Here is a 19,341-nt window from a genome sequence, read left to right on the forward strand (position 1 = left end):
TTTAACTTCAGATTATTTCACATTACCCAGAATCTCTCTATGGTGAAGTAAGTGTTTTTATGAACTGACACATCAGTAAAATGTGACATTATGACGTGTATAAAAGTCAAAACTGTGACCACAAATGTTTTTTTACGCTTTAATGACAGATTGACCACAGATTAGTGAACACAGTCATAGCAGCTCATGAAACAGTTCAGCTCACAACGGGTGAAGCCTGCAGAGGGACAGCGGGGAGGAAACTTGAGGTTGGGTGCAGTCTGAGCCATAAGCAAATGTAGATGTCTCTGTGTGCTGATTCCTGGTCACATTGCTCTCGGGACATGGAACGCTGGCAGAGAAAGAGTCTGTTGGGCAGGTATGGTAATGACTCAGCGCCATGATGTTAGAGTTCTCCCTGGTTCGTCTTGCTCTGACTGTGGTTTGTGTAAATGTACCAAAAAGAGCAGCTCAGATTCTTGGCCTTCTTGGAGCCTCCTGAAGGGGTGCCACTGGGAATCCCATCGTTCTCAGGACTTCAATAGCCATGAAGTCTGATAACAAAGGCTGGCTCTGAGCTCTGGATCTGATTGTTAAAGGAGAACGCTGCACAAGTCGATTCACATAAAGAACAACACTGATCATCTTCTTCATGACTTTGTGTTGAAACAACAGAGTGTGTTCAGTTTAAAGCTTATTTAGCTCTGCTGCAATACAGAAAGATACAGGAGGGCCTTCTTCCCAGGAGCTCTGTTTATTATTAAAATTTAAGATGATTCCTTTAAAAAGATCGAAAACAAAAAAATGACTGCAACATTATAATTTGGCTTTGAGATAAATAAAGTATTTTTTATTTGAATTTAATCTAATTTAATCATGATTGCCAGAAGACATTGTTTAAACTTTCCTTCTATCCCAGACATCTCTTCTTTAATTCATCTTGGTCATTATTTTGGTTCCTCATAAAGCTCAATCAACCACTTCCTTTTGTGAACAACTTTCCCGTTGGCATGGTTACACATCATAAGAGAGATTACCAACAGGAGTCATCCAGCAGCACAAAACCAGCACAGAAATCTGGGTTTTTTTAAGTCGATATTTTCTGTAGAATAGCTCAAGAAGATATAAAGAAAGATTAAATATTACCAGAGCTGCTGCAACAGGCTGCAACTACAGTGGCGCCATTTTAAGGATGAATTACATGGCTGATGCACAGGGGTGAAGGAAACTGAAAAAGAAAAACATGAGGAGCACGAATAAGCAGGTGAACTTACTTTTAAATCTATTTCTGGAATTGTGAAGCACTTTGGTTGTTGTAAGGTGCTATAGAAATAAAAGTTGATTGATTGATTGATGATCTGGAGGTGGTGAAGTTCTGTGGTAAACCAGTAGGGGGCGGTGAGCTAAACAGGAACACCGGAAACTTCGTCTGCGCATGCTCAGCAGGACTTGTTGGTCTGTTGCGGCTGTTGAAGTGCGACTTGGAGCAGGTTTTAGTTTTTTTCGTTTTTTTGTTTTCTTGCTCTCCGGTATCCACGATGGCCGGTACCGCACTGAAGAGGCTCATGGCGGAATATAAACGTGAGTAACGGCACCGAAACTTCAGCCGTTGGCTGAACTTGTAGCGTTAGCTAATAGGCTAAATCGACAGCTCTCGACCAAACTCCGTTAAAAAAAAACATGCTTCAAGTGTTATGTTAATATTTGCACCAACCCTTTAAAATAACTTAAAATTGTGATAATGATTTTTTTTTATTTTAACTGTCTTAGTGTTTCGGGACTCATTTAGTCACTCGCCAACATTAGCAAAGACAGAATAACACTTTCTATCATTTGGTTTGTTGGTCGTCAGCGCTAACCGGAACCTTCTCCACACACCGTAATTGCATAATTTCAACAGGGACCCCCCTCTGAAATTAGAAGACAGAAACGATGAACACTGAGGCTGTTTGACGATTAGACGCCAGAAAAACGTCATTAAATTATATAACTAATCTGTGACGAAACTGTTACGTTGTGATATTTTAATGTTGATGGTTTCCCAGTTGAGTCTGGTGCGTTGGCCTGTTTAGATTTAGATCGATAGAGGATTAGCCTGAGAACTAGATTAGTTAGAGTAGTTTAAACTGGTAACTGTTCAGAAACTACACGTTGATTTAAAGTTTAAATGTTGGTGGGTTGTTAGCTGCTTCTGTTTGGATGCTGTTAGCATGTTAGCAAGGCTGAAGATGGCTTCAGTTCTGGTGTTAAGATCCAGCGGTGAGATCCTGGCTTTCAGGGCCCATTGTCAGAAACCCAGGATAAAAACATTGTGATTTCTACTTTAAATGATAACCTTCCTCCTCCTTATGCAGAACAAGAGTATCACTGATACACTGAGAGGAGCCATCAGGGTTTAAGAGTTATTTTCTCTTTCAGTATAAAGCAGCTATCTAATGAATGTCTTTAGCATGGCAGAGTAAACCAAAAAGATTGTGAAAAGAAATGATTTATTGTTTATTTTACAAAGATATGTTAAAATAATCTGGACGGGTTAAAGAGACCATTAATCCTTGCATTACAGTCATGTTTCAAACTGAGTGTTTAACCTTCATCAGTCTTCACTCTTCATCAGCCTGTTTGAAGGGAACAAAATGCTGCTGTGAGGTTTGTGCTCACAACACTGAACCTGCACCGGAGAAAGGGTTATATCTGTCCATGTTAAAGGCTATAAGACCACCTCCAAGCAGCCTCCTGTTCCTGTGAGCTCAGCTGCCAGCATTATTAAAAAGTATGAGGTTCGTGGGACTGTGGCCGACCTCTGAGGTCGAGGATCAGCTCCAGGCTGGTCAGAAGAACCAGAATAGTGCTGTGATAAAACACCACATTTTCTGTGTACAGATGTTCAGTTTCTCTCATCTGTAAAAACTTTACTGTTTGCTGAACATGAAAGTAGAACCCCCCCCTCTGAAAGGTGTCAGTACTCGCCGTTTACTTTGGTTCGAACAAATCAAACAGCAGAAAACTTAACACAGTCCTGAACAACACAGTTTGGGCTGTTTCTGTGTGTCACAGTTCAATAAGAACAGGAACAGATGGATGACAGGCTAATCTGCCTGGACTCACTCAGCCCGGTTCAGCAGCGTTTTAGACTGTTTTACAACGGGGTCCAACAGTTTAGAAACTTACCTCTCATGAGATTAATGACACATTTCACTAGCTGCAACAAGAATGCTTTGCAGATGGTTTAATTACTTTCACAACGTTTTGATCAGGCATCTATGCGGCCACCTACTGCCTTTAAACAGCAGTCTAAGGCACAGATGTTGCTCTAACAGCAGCAGATGTTCAACAGCCGGTCAGACGAGACCTTTTTATACAGACCAGACATCTATATAATGTTGTTTTGATAACTTCTAATCAGATTGTTCAGCGTTTTCTGGTTCAATGTGACGCTTTGTGGCTTTTCTTCGTATTAAATGACAACAGACAGAACATCTGGATGACCTTTGGTCTAATTTAAACGTGATGGCAGTTTCTGTTTCTCTTTCAGAGCTGACTTTGAACCCACCTGAGGGCATCGTTGCAGGTGAGAAGGATTTTAAACATCCGCCCAGTGTTCCTGACATGTTTTAAACTCAGCTATCTTCATCGGTCTGTGAGGGTCCACAGGCTGTGTGCTGCCCCTGAGTCTGCCTGCCTACAAACAGACTGACAGATAAAGATATGTGGTGCTGCTGACCCAGAACCTCATCAGCAGAGCTCTGATCAGTTTACGGTCGGGCTTAGCGTTACAGTTTGCCTTCGTTTCATATTGAAGGCTTTCTGCGTAGCTGGTGGGGGTTAGGGTAGGGTTAATTGGTGGGGTGATACCTGCTCAGGTGATTGAACTAATGAGTTGTGTTTTAAGCCCCGCCCTCCCTGGTTATTCAGAGGGTGAAATGTCCTCCTCAGAACTCAGATGAGCTCCAGCAGAATGAAACCGGGTCAGCCACAGAGGAAAAGACTCTGAGTGAATACGCTGTAGAGCAGGAACAGGATATGTGATCAGTATGGATCAGGAAGTGATCAGTATTGATCAGGAAGTGATCGTCTCTGTTTGTTCTGCAGGTCCAGCTAACGAGGAGAACTTCTTTGAGTGGGAGGCGCTCATCATGTGAGTAAAGGCGGAGCCTAAACCTGACTGAAACATTCATCTTCTCAGCTGTTTCAGCACGAAAACATGTTTTTGTTTGTTTGTTGGTTTATGCCTCCTGACATCATGTTTATGTAACTTCACAAAACACATTTTGTCTCCAACTCTTCTTATAAGATGTTTGATCATCAGAGGACGACCAAAAGCTGAAGGACAGAAAATGACTTCTAACTCCTTCAAAGTGACTTTATTACCCACATTACTTTGTTAGCTGAAGCTAACGCTAACAGCTTAGCTAATGAAGATGACGTACAGCAACTTCTAAGGAGTTACTGCTGTTCCTTTCTGAAAGATTGACTGTTGATGAGAAAGCATTGTTTGCTAGCATCTGCTGCCAACTTCCAGCTAACTGCCAACTTCCAGCTAACTGCCAACTTCCAGCTAACTGCCAACTTCCAGCTAACTGCCAACTTCCAGCTAACTGCCAACTTCCAGCTAACTGCCAACTTCCAGCTAACTGCCAACTTCCAGCTAACTGCCAACTTCCAGCTAACTGCCAACTTCCAGCTAACTGCCAACTTCCAGCTAACTGCCAACTTCCAGCTAACTGCCAACTTCCAGCTAACTGCCAACTTCCAGCTAACTGCCAACTTCCAGCTAACTGCCAACTTCCAGCTAACTGCCAACTTCCAGCTAACTGCCAACTTCCAGCTAACTGCCAACTTCCAGCTAACTGCCAACTTACAGCTAACTGCCAACTTACAGCTAACTGCCAACTTACAGCTAACTGCTAACCTGTTTCCCTCTGGGATCAACAGAGTGACTATCTGTATCTATAGAGCTGGAGTGTTTCTGACTGGAGGAACAGCTTCATTCTGTCTGTGTTGCTGCATTAAATCACAGCAGATGTCAATATAACCTCAGAAAACCAATTGTAAAAAAGGGCTAAATATGTCACCTTTAATGTTTCAGTCATCACAGCGACGGCCTGACTCACCTGTACATTATAATATAACAGGTGCAGGGGAGACGTTTGGCCAGCAGGTGTCACCGTTCACTAACTGGCTGAAAACTGAATGATCATCAGAAAGCCTTCATCAGTCCAGATGCACCGAAACCTGGAAGCTCAGACAGAAATGTTCTGTTTTTATTTTTCATTTCCTTTCTGAAGAACCACATTTAATCAGTGTTATAGTTTGTTCTTATTGGAGAAGTTCCTCACAGTGGATTTACAGGGAGTTGATTCTCTTCTATGAGAGGATGAATTATGAAAACGTGGTACTGATAGAGTTCTGGAGGCAGTTCTTAGGTCAGAACCAGCATCTCTGTGACCCGTCAGAGGCTCTGCTCTTCGGCCTCGCCTCTGACGCTGCGGTGGCCGTGATGTCAGTGAAGGCAGCAGCGTTAGTCATCATCAGCAGATGTAACTGAGCTCCTGTTGTTAGCGTGACAGCAGCTTCGTTCTGCCCTTCAATTTAACCTGCAGCTCATCTGCAGTCCAACCGGCCACTTACCTGCTCCGTCTGCCTGGTGACATCACTGCGACCCCACCCTGTCATTACCTGGGGCTGCCCCCCGTCCTCTTGTTGTTTACGATTGTTTCTTTGTGTGAGCTCCTGAAACACGGCTCGGATCAGTCGACCCGTCCAAACCCAAACAGAGTCTGATGATGTCACAGGTATGGAAACATCTGGGTTTGAGCTCAGCTGATGACCTGGACTTTATCAGGCTGCTGGTCTCAGACAGGAACTCCTGATAAAACGCCCGCCTCAGCGGCCTGTTGATTGGCAGAGGAGATATCCAATCAGAGGGCTCGGTGCGCCTGATGGTGGAGCAGAGCAGAGTCAGAAATAGCCTGCAGGTCAGATGAGATCAGAGATGTGTTCAGATATTCAAACATCCAGCTGAGGTCTGGTTATCAGCCAGCAGCTCCATGAGTCCCAGCACATCCAGATCGTAAACATGCTGATACTGGAGCCGCTGATGCGCATCGAGTTCACCGGTTTCACTTTGTTCCCCTGCTGCAGCCATCAGGAACCTGGCCCAGAAATGTGCTGGGAATGAGTTCACGGCTCCTTACAGAACCTGAGGCATGAAAAAAGTCAGAAAACCTCCCAGTTTGAGCACCGCTACAAAGAAGACCGGTAGACCCCCGACTGACCAGAACAACTCCCCAGTCACCCCGAGGATTCACTCGTGGCCTTTAATTTGCAGAGAGATGAAGTCTTGCTGTGTCCTCCATAGCAAACCAACACCTTTTTAAAGCTCCAGTACTCTATGAACCCTAAAGCCGTTACCAGGACAACCACCAGACGAAGGATTCCTGGAGCCCTGCCGGTTCTATCCTCAGAGCTTGAATAAGGGCAACTGGGGAACTTTTTCATTCTAAACTAAACTAAACTATGGGCTGCGACCTTTCGGATGAGGTGAAACGTCTTTAAGAACGAAGAAGCTGTCAGGATGACCGAGGGTCCACATCGAACCTCAGAAATGGAGCTAAGATCCCCCTGAGTGACCCTAAAGCGTTTTATTGGACCCCAGAACCTCCTGACTGATGCCTTTAACTGCAATGAGAACCTCGAAAGGATCCAGTAGAACCTGGAAGTTATCAGAGGGGATCCAGTCTCTGTCAGTAGCTGCAGCACCAACACCCCAGGAATGGGATGTGCACCTATCAGTTTGGGAGCACCGCGCCGTCCTGTCACAACAACCGTATGGACAGTAAAGAACCTGCAAACTGGGTTCATGTGAAAACATCTGGACACCTTTACTTCCTCCAGCTGTTTTCAGCCCCTCAGTGTTGTTGTGTTTGCCTTTCAGGGGTCCTGAGGATACGTGTTTTCAGCCCCTCAGTGTTGTTGTGTTTGCCTTTCAGGGGTCCTGAGGATACGTGTTTTCAGCCCCTCAGTGTTGTTGTGTTTGCCTTTCAGGGGTCCTGAGGATACGTGTTTTCAGCCCCTCAGTGTTGTTGTGTTTGCCTTTCAGGGGTCCTGAGGATACGTGTTTTCAGCCCCTCAGTGTTGTTGTGTTTGCCTTTCAGGGGTCCTGAGGATACGTGTTTTCAGCCCCTCAGTGTTGTTGTGTTTGCCTTTCAGGGGTCCTGAGGATACGTGTTTTCAGCCCCTCACAGTGTTGTTGTGTTTGCCTTTCAGGGGTCCTGAGGATACGTGTTTTCAGCCCCTCACAGTGTTGTGTTTGCCTTTCAGGGGTCCTGAGGATACGTGTTTTCAGCCCCTCAGTGTTGTGTTTGCCTTTCAGGGGTCCTGAGGATACGTGTTTTCAGCCCCTCAGTGTTGTTGTGTTTGCCTTTCAGGGGTCCTGAGGATACGTGTTTTCAGCCCCTCACAGTGTTGTGTTTGCCTTTCAGGGGTCCTGAGGATACGTGTTTTCAGCCCCTCACAGTGTTGTGTTTGCCTTTCAGGGGTCCTGAGGATACGTGTTTTGAAGGAGGAGTGTTTCCCGCCGTCCTCAGCTTCCCGTCTGACTATCCTCTCAGTCCACCGAAGATGAGGTTCACCTGCGACATGTTTCACCCCAACAGTAAGGCCAGCTGCTGCAGACACAGGCTCCGCCCCCTCACACAGATTTTTGTTGCTGATCTAAATGCACAGTGATGGTTATTCCGAGGTGTCCAATCAGAGCAGAGATTCTCCCTTAAAACAACGGGTCACGTGACCAGGTGAAGTAGAGGTGTTTGAGTTGTTCACAGAAGCTTGCTGAGGCGTTTAGTCTGACTGTAACCTGTGATTGGACCCGTCCCAACACGCCTCCGTTAGCATGCTGTTAGCATGTTGTTGGCTCGCTGTCATTAGCGCCGTGATTAGTGGGCTGAAGCCATGATGTCATAGCAGAAAGGCGGCCTGAGCGCGCTCTGAACTGATTAGAGGACAGAGCGCTGACCCATCATCTTCACTACCACCATCATCATCCTCATTCCACACCAGCATGAACCTGAGCTGAACTTCCTGCTGCTACTGTATCACCTGATCCTGCATCAACAACCTGCAGCAGAGATGAAACGCATGAAGAAGAAAGCCGTCCGATAAACTGTTTCAGAGGAGTGGAGCACGAGCCCCGCCCTCCCAACACAACACCTGCATCACCTGCTGCCTCAGCTGCTGGAAACATTTGCTCTCTGCAGCGAAAATAATGAATCTTTCAGTCTGCAGGTCGGTCCCAGCAGGTGAGGACAGGTGTGAACTGATCTGTGGGAAAAGTGTTTCTGTCCGCCTGAAACTCACCGACCAATCGTCTCAGAGCAGGGATTTAGTGCATGTAAACGGTCCGGTGGAAACCGTCTCCCAGCATCTGGTGGTTACGTTGTAATGACCAGACAGGCGGGGAGGGGTCAGGCAGGGAGGGGTCAGGCAGGGAGGGGTCAGGTGAGGAGGGGTCAGGTGAGGAGAGGTCAGGCGAGGAGGGGTCAGACGAGGAGAGTCAGGCAGGGAGGGGTCGGGCGAGGAGGGGTCAGGCGAGGAGGGGTCAGGTGAGGTGGGGTCAGGCGAGGAGGGGTCAGACGAGGAGAGTCAGGCAGGGAGGGGTCAGGTGAGGAGGGGTCAGGCGAGGAGAGTCAGGCAGGGAGGGGTCGGGCGAGGAGGGGTCAGGCGAGGAGGGGTCGGGTGAGGAGGGGTCAGACGAGGAGAGTCAGGCAGGGAGGGGTCAGGTGAGGAGGGGTCAGGCGAGGAGGGGTCAGACGAGGAGAGTCAGGCAGGGAGGGGTCGGGTGAGGAGGGGTCAGGCGAGGAGGGGTCAGGCAGGGAGGGGTCAGGCGAGGAGGGGTCGGGCAGGGAGGGGTCGGGCAGGGAGGGGTCAGACGAGGAGGGGTCAGACGAGGAGAGGTCAGACGAGGAGAGTCAGGCAGGGAGGGGTCGGGTGAGGAGGGGTCGGGCGAGGAGGGGTCAGACGAGGAGAGTCAGGCAGGGAGGGGTCGGGCGAGGAGGGGTCAGGCGAGGAGAGTCAGGCAGGGAGGGGTCGGGTGAGGAGGGGTCAGGCAGGGAGGGGTCAGGCGAGGAGGGGTCAGACGAGGAGAGTCAGGCAGGGAGGGGTCGGGCGAGGAGGGGTCGGGCGAGGAGGGGTCAGAACTGTGGATCGACTGATTTTCAGCATTTTGACACATATCATATTTTTTTTAATCCAATGGCCGATAAGAGATCAATTGGTTACCCACAGAGCCAGGTAACAGCCAATCAGCAGGGAGAGCTGTTCACGCTGCTCTCAGGTAAGTTAAGGCAGCAAAGTCTCCTGAAACATCCCAGCCCTCTGTAACTCCCAGCTGCTGGTGACGTCACTGTGGGCTGCAGCTCTGCTCCAGACGGGCTGCTGAACGAGAGAGAGAGAGAGAGCTGTGTTTACTTTATAAAACTTCAGGAAGCTTTTTATTTATTTATATTTTCAGTTAACTTTATAAGAGATGCTGCTGAGCCTCGGAGCTAAAGAAATAAACTTTAACATGTTCTGTTATCTGTTTGATAAACATTTGCTTTAAGGCATCTAAACAAATTTAAGTGTCGGAGTTTGTATTATTCAAAGTTTTGATCCCAATATTTTCACTTTTACTGCAGATGAATATCGGCTCCAAATATCGGTTATCGGCCCTGAAAAAATATATCGTCTCTCTAATCAGAACCAATCGCATTAAGCACGGTTCGGACCATTTCTCAGTGATAGTTCAGTCAGTAGATGCCTATGGGCCTTCTGTTCTGTTCTGGTTCTGTTCTGGTTCTGGTTCTGGTTCTGGTTCTGTTCTGGTTCTGGTTCTGTTCTGGTTCTGGTTCTGGTTAGATTGTGACTCAGGTGTGTGATTGGACTGAGGATCAGAATAACCTCCTGCTCTCCCTCAGTCTATCCCGACGGCCGGGTCTGCATCTCCATCCTCCACGCTCCGGGAGACGATCCGATGGGATACGAGAGCAGCGCCGAGAGGTGGAGTCCGGTCCAGAGTGTGGAGAAGATCCTGCTGTCCGTGGTCAGCATGTTGGCAGGTAGGCAGCACGCCTCCAGCACGCCTCCAGCACGCCGAACGCATGCTGCATCTCAGCAGAAAACAACTCTGACCTGTTGTTTCTCTCAGAGCCCAACGATGAGAGCGGCGCCAACGTGGACGCCTCAAAGATGTGGCGAGAGGACAGAGAGCAGTTCTACAAGCTCGCTCAGAAGATCGTTCGCAAGTCTCTGGGCCTGTAGAGATGATGTCATCACAGCGGGTCACCCAACGCTCTGTGTGTTTTCAGTGCACACACACACACAGAGCTGCTGATGGACAGATCAATAAACTGATGGTTGGACAAAAGGAAGCTGATCTGAGGTCAATCCGATGACATCATATGGGAGAGACTCACCTAATGGCGGCCTCAGGTCTTCGTCACCTTGCTGCATCTTTCCTCTCCTCGTCTCCTTGTGTCCTCTCCTCGTCTCCTTGTGTCCTCTCCTCGTCTCCTCTCTTCATCTGCTCTCCTCATCTCCTAGTCTCCTCATCTCCTAGTCTCCTTGTGTCCTCTCCTTGCTTCCTCATCTCCTTGTTTCCTCATCTCCTCGTGGTAGCGTCAGACTGAAGCTTCTCAGAGGACTTTGAATTTTTTCGTCACCTCGCTGCATCTTTCCTCTCCTCATCTCCTAGTCTCCTCATCTCCTTCTTTCCTTGTGTCCTCTCCTTGTTTCCTCATCTCCTTGTGTCCTCTCCTTGCTTCCTCATCTCCTTGTGTCCTCTCCTCATCTCCTAGTCTCCTCATCTCCTTCTTTCCTTGTGTCCTCTCCTTGATTCCTCATCTCCTTGTGTCCTCTCCTTGCTTCCTCATCTCCTTGTGTCCTCTCCTCATGGTGGCGTCAGACTGAAGCTTCTCAGAGGACTTTGAATTTCTTCGTCACCTCGCTGCATCTTTCCTCTCCTCATCTCCTTCTTTCCTTGTGTCCTCTCCTTGTTTCCTCATCTCCTTGTGTCCTCTCCTTGCTTCCTCATCTCCTTGTGTCCTCTCCTCATCTCCTAGTCTCCTCATCTCCTTCTTTCCTTGTGTCCTCTCCTTGTTTCCTCATCTCCTTGTGTCCTCTCCTTGCTTCCTCATCTCCTTGTGTCCTCTCCTCATCTCCTAGTCTCCTCATCTCCTTCTTTCCTTGTGTCCTCTCCTTGATTCCTCATCTCCTTGTGTCCTCTCCTTGCTTCCTCATCTCCTTGTGTCCTCTCCTCATGGTGGCGTCAGACTGAAGCTTCTCAGAGGACTTTGAATTTCTTCGTCACCTCGCTGCATCTTTCCTCTCCTCATCTCCTTCTTTCCTTGTGTCCTCTCCTTGTTTCCTTGTGTCCTCTCCTTGCTTCCTCATCTCCTTGTGTCCTCTCCTCATGGTGGCGTCAGACTGAAGCTTCTCAGAGGACTTTTTGCACTTTATCGTCAGGACGTCTGAGGTGGATGTTTTTACAGGTGAGCTGACGGGTCGGTGGAGTTTCTTTGGATTCTGATTCAACAATAAAACAGAAGAACGAGCTGTTTGTTTGTCTGATTCTTTCAGTGTTTTCAATTCAGTTTTATTTATATAGCGCCAGATTACAACAATTGTCATCTCAAGGCACTTAAATAATATAGTCCAATTCAAGCCAATTGGAATTCAATTCATTGTAATCATAATCCAATTAAATCCAATTAATTAATTTCAAAATAATCCAATTAATTCATATGGAGCCAATTCAAAAATAATATCCGAGCTAAGGAAACCAACAGATTGGACCGAAACTTGTCTTCAGTCCAATCTCCCGTCCTGAGCCTGAGGGACTGTGGAAAGGAACGACTCCCTTTAACAGGAAGAAACCTCTGGCAGAACCAGAACCAGGAAGAAACCTCTGGCAGAACCAGGAAGAAACCTCTGGCAGAACCAGAACCAGGAAGAAACCTCTGGCAGAACCAGAACCAGGAAGGGTGGCCATCCGCCTCGACCAGCTGGGGTTTGAGAAGACAGAAAAGAGGGGGAAGAAGTCTCCTTTTGGACACCCCGGGCCTTCCTTTATCGTCTCCTTTTGGACACACTGGGCCTTCCTTTATCGTCTCCTTTAGGACACACTGGGCCTTCCTTTATCGTCTCCTTTAGGACACACTGGGCCTTCCTTTATCGTCTCCTTTTGGACACACTGGGCCTTCCTTTATCGTGTCCTTCAGGACACACCGGGCCTTCCTTCACTTGGCCTTCCTTTATCGTGTCCTTCAGGACACCCCTGGCCTTCCTTCACTTGGCCTTCCTTTATCGTGTCCTTCAGGACACACTGAGCCTTCCTTTATCATCTCCTTTTGGACACACTGGCCTTCCTTTATCGTCTCCTTTAAGACACACTTGGTCTTCCTTTATCATGTCCATTAGGATGCACCAGGCCTCCTTTAGGACATACCAGGGCCGTCCTTTATAGTCTCCTTTTGGACACACCGGGCCTTCCTTTATCATCTCCTTCAGGACACCCCTGGCCTTCCTTCACTTGGCCTTCCTTTATCGTGTCCTTCAGGACACACCGGGCCTTCCTTTATCATCTCCTTCAGGACACCCCTGGCCTTCCTTCACTTGGCCTTCCTTTATCGTGTCCTTCAGGACACACCGGGCCTTCGTTTATTGTCTCCTTTTGGACACCCCTGGCCTTCCTTCACTTGGCCTTCCTTTATCATCTCCTTCAGGACACCCCTGGCCTTCCTTCACTTGGCCTTCCTTTATCGTGTCCTTCAGGACACACCGGGCCTTCGTTTATTGTCTCCTTCAGGACACCCCTGGCCTTCCTTCACTTGGCCTTCCTTTATCGTGTCCTTCAGGACACACCGGGCCTTCCTTTATCATCTCCTTCAGGACACCCCTGGCCTTCCTTCACTTGGCCTTCCTTTATCGTGTCCTTCAGGACACACCGGGCCTTCGTTTATTGTCTCCTTTTGGACACCCCTGGCCTTCCTTCACTTGGCCTTCCTTTATCGTGTCCTTCAGGACACACCGGGCCTTCGTTTATTGTCTCCTTTTGGACGCCCCTGGCCTTCCTTCACTTGGCCTTCCTTTATCGTGTCCTTCAGGACACACCGGGCCTTCCTTTATCATCTCCTTTTGGACACACCAGGCCTTCCTTTATCATCTCCTTTTGGACACACTGGCCTTCCTTTATCGTCTCCTTTAAGACACACTTGGTCTTCCTTTATCATGTCCATTAGGATGCACCAGGCCTCCTTTAGGACATACCAGGGCCGTCCTTTATAGTCTCCTTTTGGACACACCGGGCCTTCCTTTATCATCTCCTTCAGGACACCCCTGGCCTTCCTTCACTTGGCCTTCCTTTATCGTGTCCTTCAGGACACACCGGGCCTTCCTTTATCATCTCCTTCAGGACACCCCTGGCCTTCCTTCACTTGGCCTTCCTTTATCGTGTCCTTCAGGACACACCGGGCCTTCGTTTATTGTCTCCTTTTGGACACCCCTGGCCTTCCTTCACTTGGCCTTCCTTTATCATCTCCTTCAGGACACCCCTGGCCTTCCTTCACTTGGCCTTCCTTTATCGTGTCCTTCAGGACACACCGGGCCTTCGTTTATTGTCTCCTTCAGGACACCCCTGGCCTTCCTTCACTTGGCCTTCCTTTATCGTGTCCTTCAGGACACACCGGGCCTTCCTTTATCATCTCCTTCAGGACACCCCTGGCCTTCCTTCACTTGGCCTTCCTTTATCGTGTCCTTCAGGACACACCGGGCCTTCGTTTATTGTCTCCTTTTGGACGCCCCTGGCCTTCCTTCACTTGGCCTTCCTTTATCGTGTCCTTCAGGACACACCGGGCCTTCCTTTATCATCTCCTTTTGGACACACCAGGCCTTCCTTTATCATCTCCTTCAGGACACACCGGGCCTTCCTTTACCATCTCCTTTAGGACACACCGGGCCTTCCTTTATCGTCTCCTTCAGGACACACCGGGCCTTCCTTTATCGTCTCCTTTAGGACACACCGGGCCTTCCTTTATCGTCTCCTTCAGGACACACCGGGCCTTCCTTTATCGTCTCCTTTAGGACACACTTGGCCTTCCTTTATCGTGTCCTTTAGGACACACTTGGCCTTCCTTTATCGTCTCCTTTAGGACACACCGGGCCTTCCTTTATCGTCTCCTTTAGGACACACCGGGCCTTCCTTTATCGTCTCCTTTAGGACACACCGGGCCTTCCTTTATCGTGTCCTTCAGGACACACCGGGCCTTCCTTTATCATCTCCTTTTGGACACACCAGGCCTTCCTTTATCGTCTCCTTCAGGACACACCGGGCCTTCCTTTATCGTCTCCTTCAGGACACACCGGGCCTTCCTTTATCGTCTCCTTTAGGACACACCGGGCCTTCCTTTATCGTCTCCTTTTGGACACACCAGGCCTTCCTTTATCGTCTCCTTCAGGACACACCGGGCCTTCCTTTATCGTCTCCTTTAGGACACACCGGGCCTTCCTTTATCATCTCCTTCAGGACACACCGGGCCTTCCTTTATCATCTCCTTTTGGACACACCAGGCCTTCCTTTATCATCTCCTTTTGGACACACCAGGCCTTCCTTTATCGTCTCCTTCAGGACACACCGGGCCTTCCTTTATCATCTCCTTTTGGACACACCAGGCCTTCCTTTATCGTCTCCTTCAGGACACACCGGGCCTTCCTTTATCGTCTCCTTTTGGACACACCAGGCCTTCCTTTATCGTCTCCTTCAGGACACACCGGGCCTTCCTTTATCATCTCCTTTTGGACACACCAGGCCTTCCTTTATCATCTCCTTCAGGACACACCGGGCCTTCCTTTATCATCTCCTTTTGGACACACCAGGCCTTCCTTTATCGTCTCCTTCAGGACACACCGGGCCTTCCTTTATCGTCTCCTTCAGGACACACCGGGCCTTCCTTTATCGTCTCCTTTAGGACACACCGGGCCTTCCTTTATCATCTCCTTCAGGACACACCGGGCCTTCCTTTATCGTCTCCTTCAGGACACACCGGGCCTTCCTTTATCATCTCCTTCAGGACACACCGGGCCTTCCTTTATCATCTCCTTTTGGACACACCAGGCCTTCCTTTATCGTCTCCTTCAGGACACACCGGGCCTTCCTTTATCGTCTCCTTTAGGACACACCGGGCCTTCCTTTATCGTCTCCTTCAGGACACACCGGGCCTTCCTTTATCGTCTCCTTTAGGACACACCAGACCTTCCTTTATCGTGTCCTTTAGGACACACCGGGCCTTCCTTTATGAAATACGAGTGATAATCTTATCCCATAATTCATTGCAGCTGCAACCTTTAGAGTGATTGTTTTGATCCAGTCTTACTGTGTTTCATGAGGACAGCAGGGTGAGTGTGAGAGAGTGAGTATTACTCTCTTAAACTGACCAACATTGATAATAAAGTCATTATTGTTGAATTATTCTGTGTGTGTATTAATATATAAAGGACCTGTCAGTGCTTCTGGTTGGAGGTTGGGCATCTCTTCCTGAGTCCTGACACATTTCTCTGACCATCTGAATCTCAGGACTGCCCCTGAGGTTTCAGTTTAGCTGCATGTCTTTAACATGTCTCTGACTTATAAAATGAGCTCATGCTGTAATCACTTCAGCTGATCCCGGATCAGTCTGGTTTAACTTCACAGTGCAGATAAAAGAAAGAAGCAGATGAGAGGACTACCTGAGGGAGGTGACGTGTGGCGGCTGCAGCTTCCTGTCTGAACCTGCCTCAGACCCAACGACATCACTCACAGGTACGGTGATTACCTGCTGCTGTATGAGACTCAACATGTTTTCTCTGAGCAGAGGAAACCTCCTGGACTCATATCCACGTCTGAGTTTTACTCTGGGACTCCTGTCTCTTTAAGCATCCCTGCTCTCCTCTGATTGGCCATTTTCTGGAAGCCTGAAGAGAGCTGTGAGCTGTGCTTTAACTCTTCAGTGTGAAAAAAATCAACTCCAATTCAGCTTTATTTATAAAGCGCAAAATTACAACAACTGTCATCTCAGGGCACTTCAAAGATACAGTCCAATTCAAAGCCATTACCCTCCTATTCACACAGAGCCAGTTTAAACAGTAGCCAAGTTAAGGAAGCCAGCAGATTGCACTGAAACTGGTCTTTGATCCGATCCCCATCTGGGTTTGGGTTCATCTGTCTCAAACGTCTCAATAAGACCTCAGAAAACTGTGTCAAATGGTTAAAAAGATGAGAATATGTCACTTTTTAATGTATTTTCAAGATAAATTCAGATTATCATGAAATAGTAAAATATCTGTAGGTTTGGACTTTTGACCTTTCTGTGCATCAGAATCGGGTCGTCGACCCGTTTTATTTCATCATGTTCCACATCATGACGTAAAAGCACTTTCATGTCAAAGTCAGGCTCTGATTTCTAAATAATTAGATTTAAAGCTTTTCCTGGAACAGTTATTCTCCGCTCTGGGGAAACACGGCGCATATAGAAATGAAGCTGTGGGCTTTGTAAACTGACCTGATGGAATCCTGACCGACGGGTCCAGTCTCAGGTTCTGGAGGCGCTCGTTTGGGTGTGTTTGTCATCAGTTTGTGTGTCTCGCTGTGCCTGGACCTCCATCACAGGGCGAAAGGGAGTGGGAAGAAGAAGATCAACCTGACGGCGACATGTCAGAGCTGAGATAAAAACGTGAAATTAAGCAAAGCAGAACATCCAGTGCAAAACCAGTATTTTTATTGATTCTCCATCAGTGTCTTCAGACATGGAGCAGTTTCTCTGCATCACCCTGAGACAGGATGTTCCTGATTTATTATGAAGGTGAAAGAAGGCAGAAACCTGTTTTATATGTGGGTCAGAGGACAGATCCTGGTCAGAAATAACTCCAAGGTTCCTCACTGTAGGACTAGAAGCCAAGGAAATACCATCTAGAGTAACTATATAACAGGACAGTTTCTCCCTGAAGCGCTCAGGTCCAAAGAGAACAACTTCAGTTTGTCTGAATTTAGAAGCAGAAAGTTCTGAGTCATCCAGGTCTTTATGTCTTTGATCACTGATCTGAAACCAGCAGGTGGCGCTGCTGAGGCTTCATCCATCTGAGGTCCACAGGCTGAACCCTCCAACAGGAAGCCAGCTCAGGTTCAGAAATCACAGGTGAGATTCTAACAGATTGTAAAAGCAGCTGGTGCTCAGAGGTCAGGATTAAATCCTCTTCAAGGAGAATCCGAGGCATGTTTCCTCAGAATAGAATCTGTGTTTCAGTCAAACACACACATGAGCAAACAGGTTTCATCTTTATTAATCATTAAGCTCAGGTCTGCTCAGGTGTGACGGCTCCTTATCCCGGTAGAGACAGCTGTGTGTACAGTCAGTAAATGTTTGTGAACAGTCTTCAGGTTCCTCAGGTGTGTTGGAGTGTTTCTCCCTCCTCTCTCTGAAGCCACGCCCACTATCTCAAAAGCCCCGCCCACTCTTTCATATTTAAATGTGGAGCCGGCCTCCTGCAGGTAAACTCTGTCTCACCTGCACAGGCTCTGCAGACGGCAGATGAAGCTGCAGGTGTTAAACTCTTAGCTTTAAACAGAATTTATTACATTTGCAGGACGAGAACCGGCAGGTTTGACTTTATTTGGATCATTTTTAAGAGTTTATTTCAATAAAGACTGAAGCTGGTTCCATTCTTACCAGGACCGCTTCAGTCCAGCAGGACTCCTGAGAAATAACCTGAAACCAGCAGCTCTGCCTCATGTGTGGGTCGATAGACTGATCCAGGACCAGAACCGGACCCACCTCAGCACACGGATCATCTGAACAGGTTCGTTTGACTAAAATGTGTTTTACATCCAACTTAATTCACTTCAAAACTCTGAACTGAGGCAGAAGTTTGATTGTTCTGGTTTCAGTTGTGGTCCAAAGTTGTTAGAACACACACACATACATGTATTATATATATACATATATGTGTGTGTGTATTTAAATATATATTTATACATAAATGCAACATTTTTAAAGTCTTGTGTCCTGTTTTTCAGTGAAGAATAAAAACACCAAAAATGAAACAACAGGACAAATTTAAAGTCAGTTTCAGTCGAACGGAGAAGAATCAGATTTTTAAATTAAACTAGAAACATTTCAGTGTTTATAACTGTTGGAAAATATATTTATGGATCATGAGAAATCAAATGTCATCAGGACTGAACAATTATTCTGCTAATTTATTATTCCTTCAGTTAATCGCATAAAAATACTTTTGGAATAATAACTGTTTAAAAGAGAAATAAAATTATAAACTATCTTTTAGCCTCAGTTATTCCTCTGTGATATGAACTAAAAACACATTTATCTCCAAACATCTCCTCCTGATCACAGGACTACAGAACAGCAGCTATTAGCTTTCCAGCTAACATCCAGCTGTGCTAACATCTGTTAGCTTCTCTCCTGCTGTCTCTGCTTTCATAAACTGTGTTTTAATGCAGCTGAAATCCTAATAAAGCCTTATTTCTGTTGTCAGACGACACAGTGATGCAGAATAACAGCAGTTAACACCTTTACCAGCAGCCTCTGATGCTACAGATGCAACACGGCTGATAAAATGAGCTGTTTTTACTCTGGTTGGACTCAGAATATCAGCTCATATTAACAGGCTGAAGCTGCTCTGATGCACATTCAGGACAATCTGATGGTCGTTCTGGTGACATTTCAACAGAAGTTAGATACTATTTGCCCAACACAATAAACACAAGTTGCTTTTTGGAAGAAATACGGGACAGAAGTGTAAAAGTGTGAACGTCTGTCTGCTCCAACACAGACGAGCTCGACATAAATGAACTGAGTCGTACTTCGCTGAGGAGCCTGAACCAGATATGAAGATATTTACACTCTGAGACATGTTCAGAGTCCACTCAGAGTGGCTTCAGGTGATTTCACATACATCTTCACAGACGTCACTACGAGTATCAGAGCAAGTAACTGAAAAACCAGACAGGACCCAGCAGTGAACCCTGTGGCACTCCCTTTAAAATGATCATACAGCATGATAAACGAAATTCTTCAGCTAAATCTGTGCAGACGTCCAGATTTATAACCACAGTCACTGAAACCTTTATGAATCATTTTCTCTTTCAAAGTCAGGTTATCTTTTTAATTCCACAAACTCAAACTAACACGTAGGAAGAATTATTGACCCAGTTCTTGATAAACTGCAGGAAAAAAGACCCGATGTTATAAAACTGGATTCAAATATTCTCCAGATTTCAGTAATTGTTGTCTGATTGATACTTTTACACATCAGTGATTAGATGACTGGAAGAGACGG

The 19,341-nt window shown here is 47.0% G+C and overlaps 2 protein-coding genes across 3 annotated transcripts in view; one reads left to right on the top strand and one right to left on the bottom strand.

The window, feature by feature from the left end:
* LOC140319808 (uncharacterized) overlaps positions 1–19,341 on the bottom strand; it is a 481,384-nt gene that overhangs the window by 140,226 nt on the left and 321,817 nt on the right. The gene's annotated exons all lie outside the window — the stretch shown is intronic.
* Positions 1,399–11,566, top strand: ube2g2 (ubiquitin-conjugating enzyme E2G 2 (UBC7 homolog, yeast)). 2 transcript variants are annotated; one of them, XM_072397591.1, is made up of 7 exons: positions 1,399–1,560; positions 3,512–3,547; positions 4,069–4,114; positions 7,515–7,633; positions 9,933–10,073; positions 10,163–10,295; positions 11,505–11,566. In XM_072397591.1, the coding sequence occupies exons 1-6, from the start codon at positions 1,518–1,520 to the stop codon at positions 10,273–10,275; spliced, it is 498 nt and encodes a 165-aa protein (XP_072253692.1). In that variant the 5' UTR covers positions 1,399–1,517; the 3' UTR covers positions 10,276–10,295; positions 11,505–11,566. The 2 variants fall into 2 exon arrangements, with proteins under 2 accessions (XP_072253692.1, XP_072253691.1); XM_072397590.1 differs by having other exon boundaries at positions 10,163–11,566.

Source organism: Leuresthes tenuis, unplaced genomic scaffold (genome assembly GCF_036924035.1).
Source record: "Leuresthes tenuis unplaced genomic scaffold, fLeuTen1.0.hap1 SCAF_12, whole genome shotgun sequence".
Taxonomy (NCBI): domain Eukaryota; kingdom Metazoa; phylum Chordata; class Actinopteri; order Atheriniformes; family Atherinopsidae; genus Leuresthes; species Leuresthes tenuis.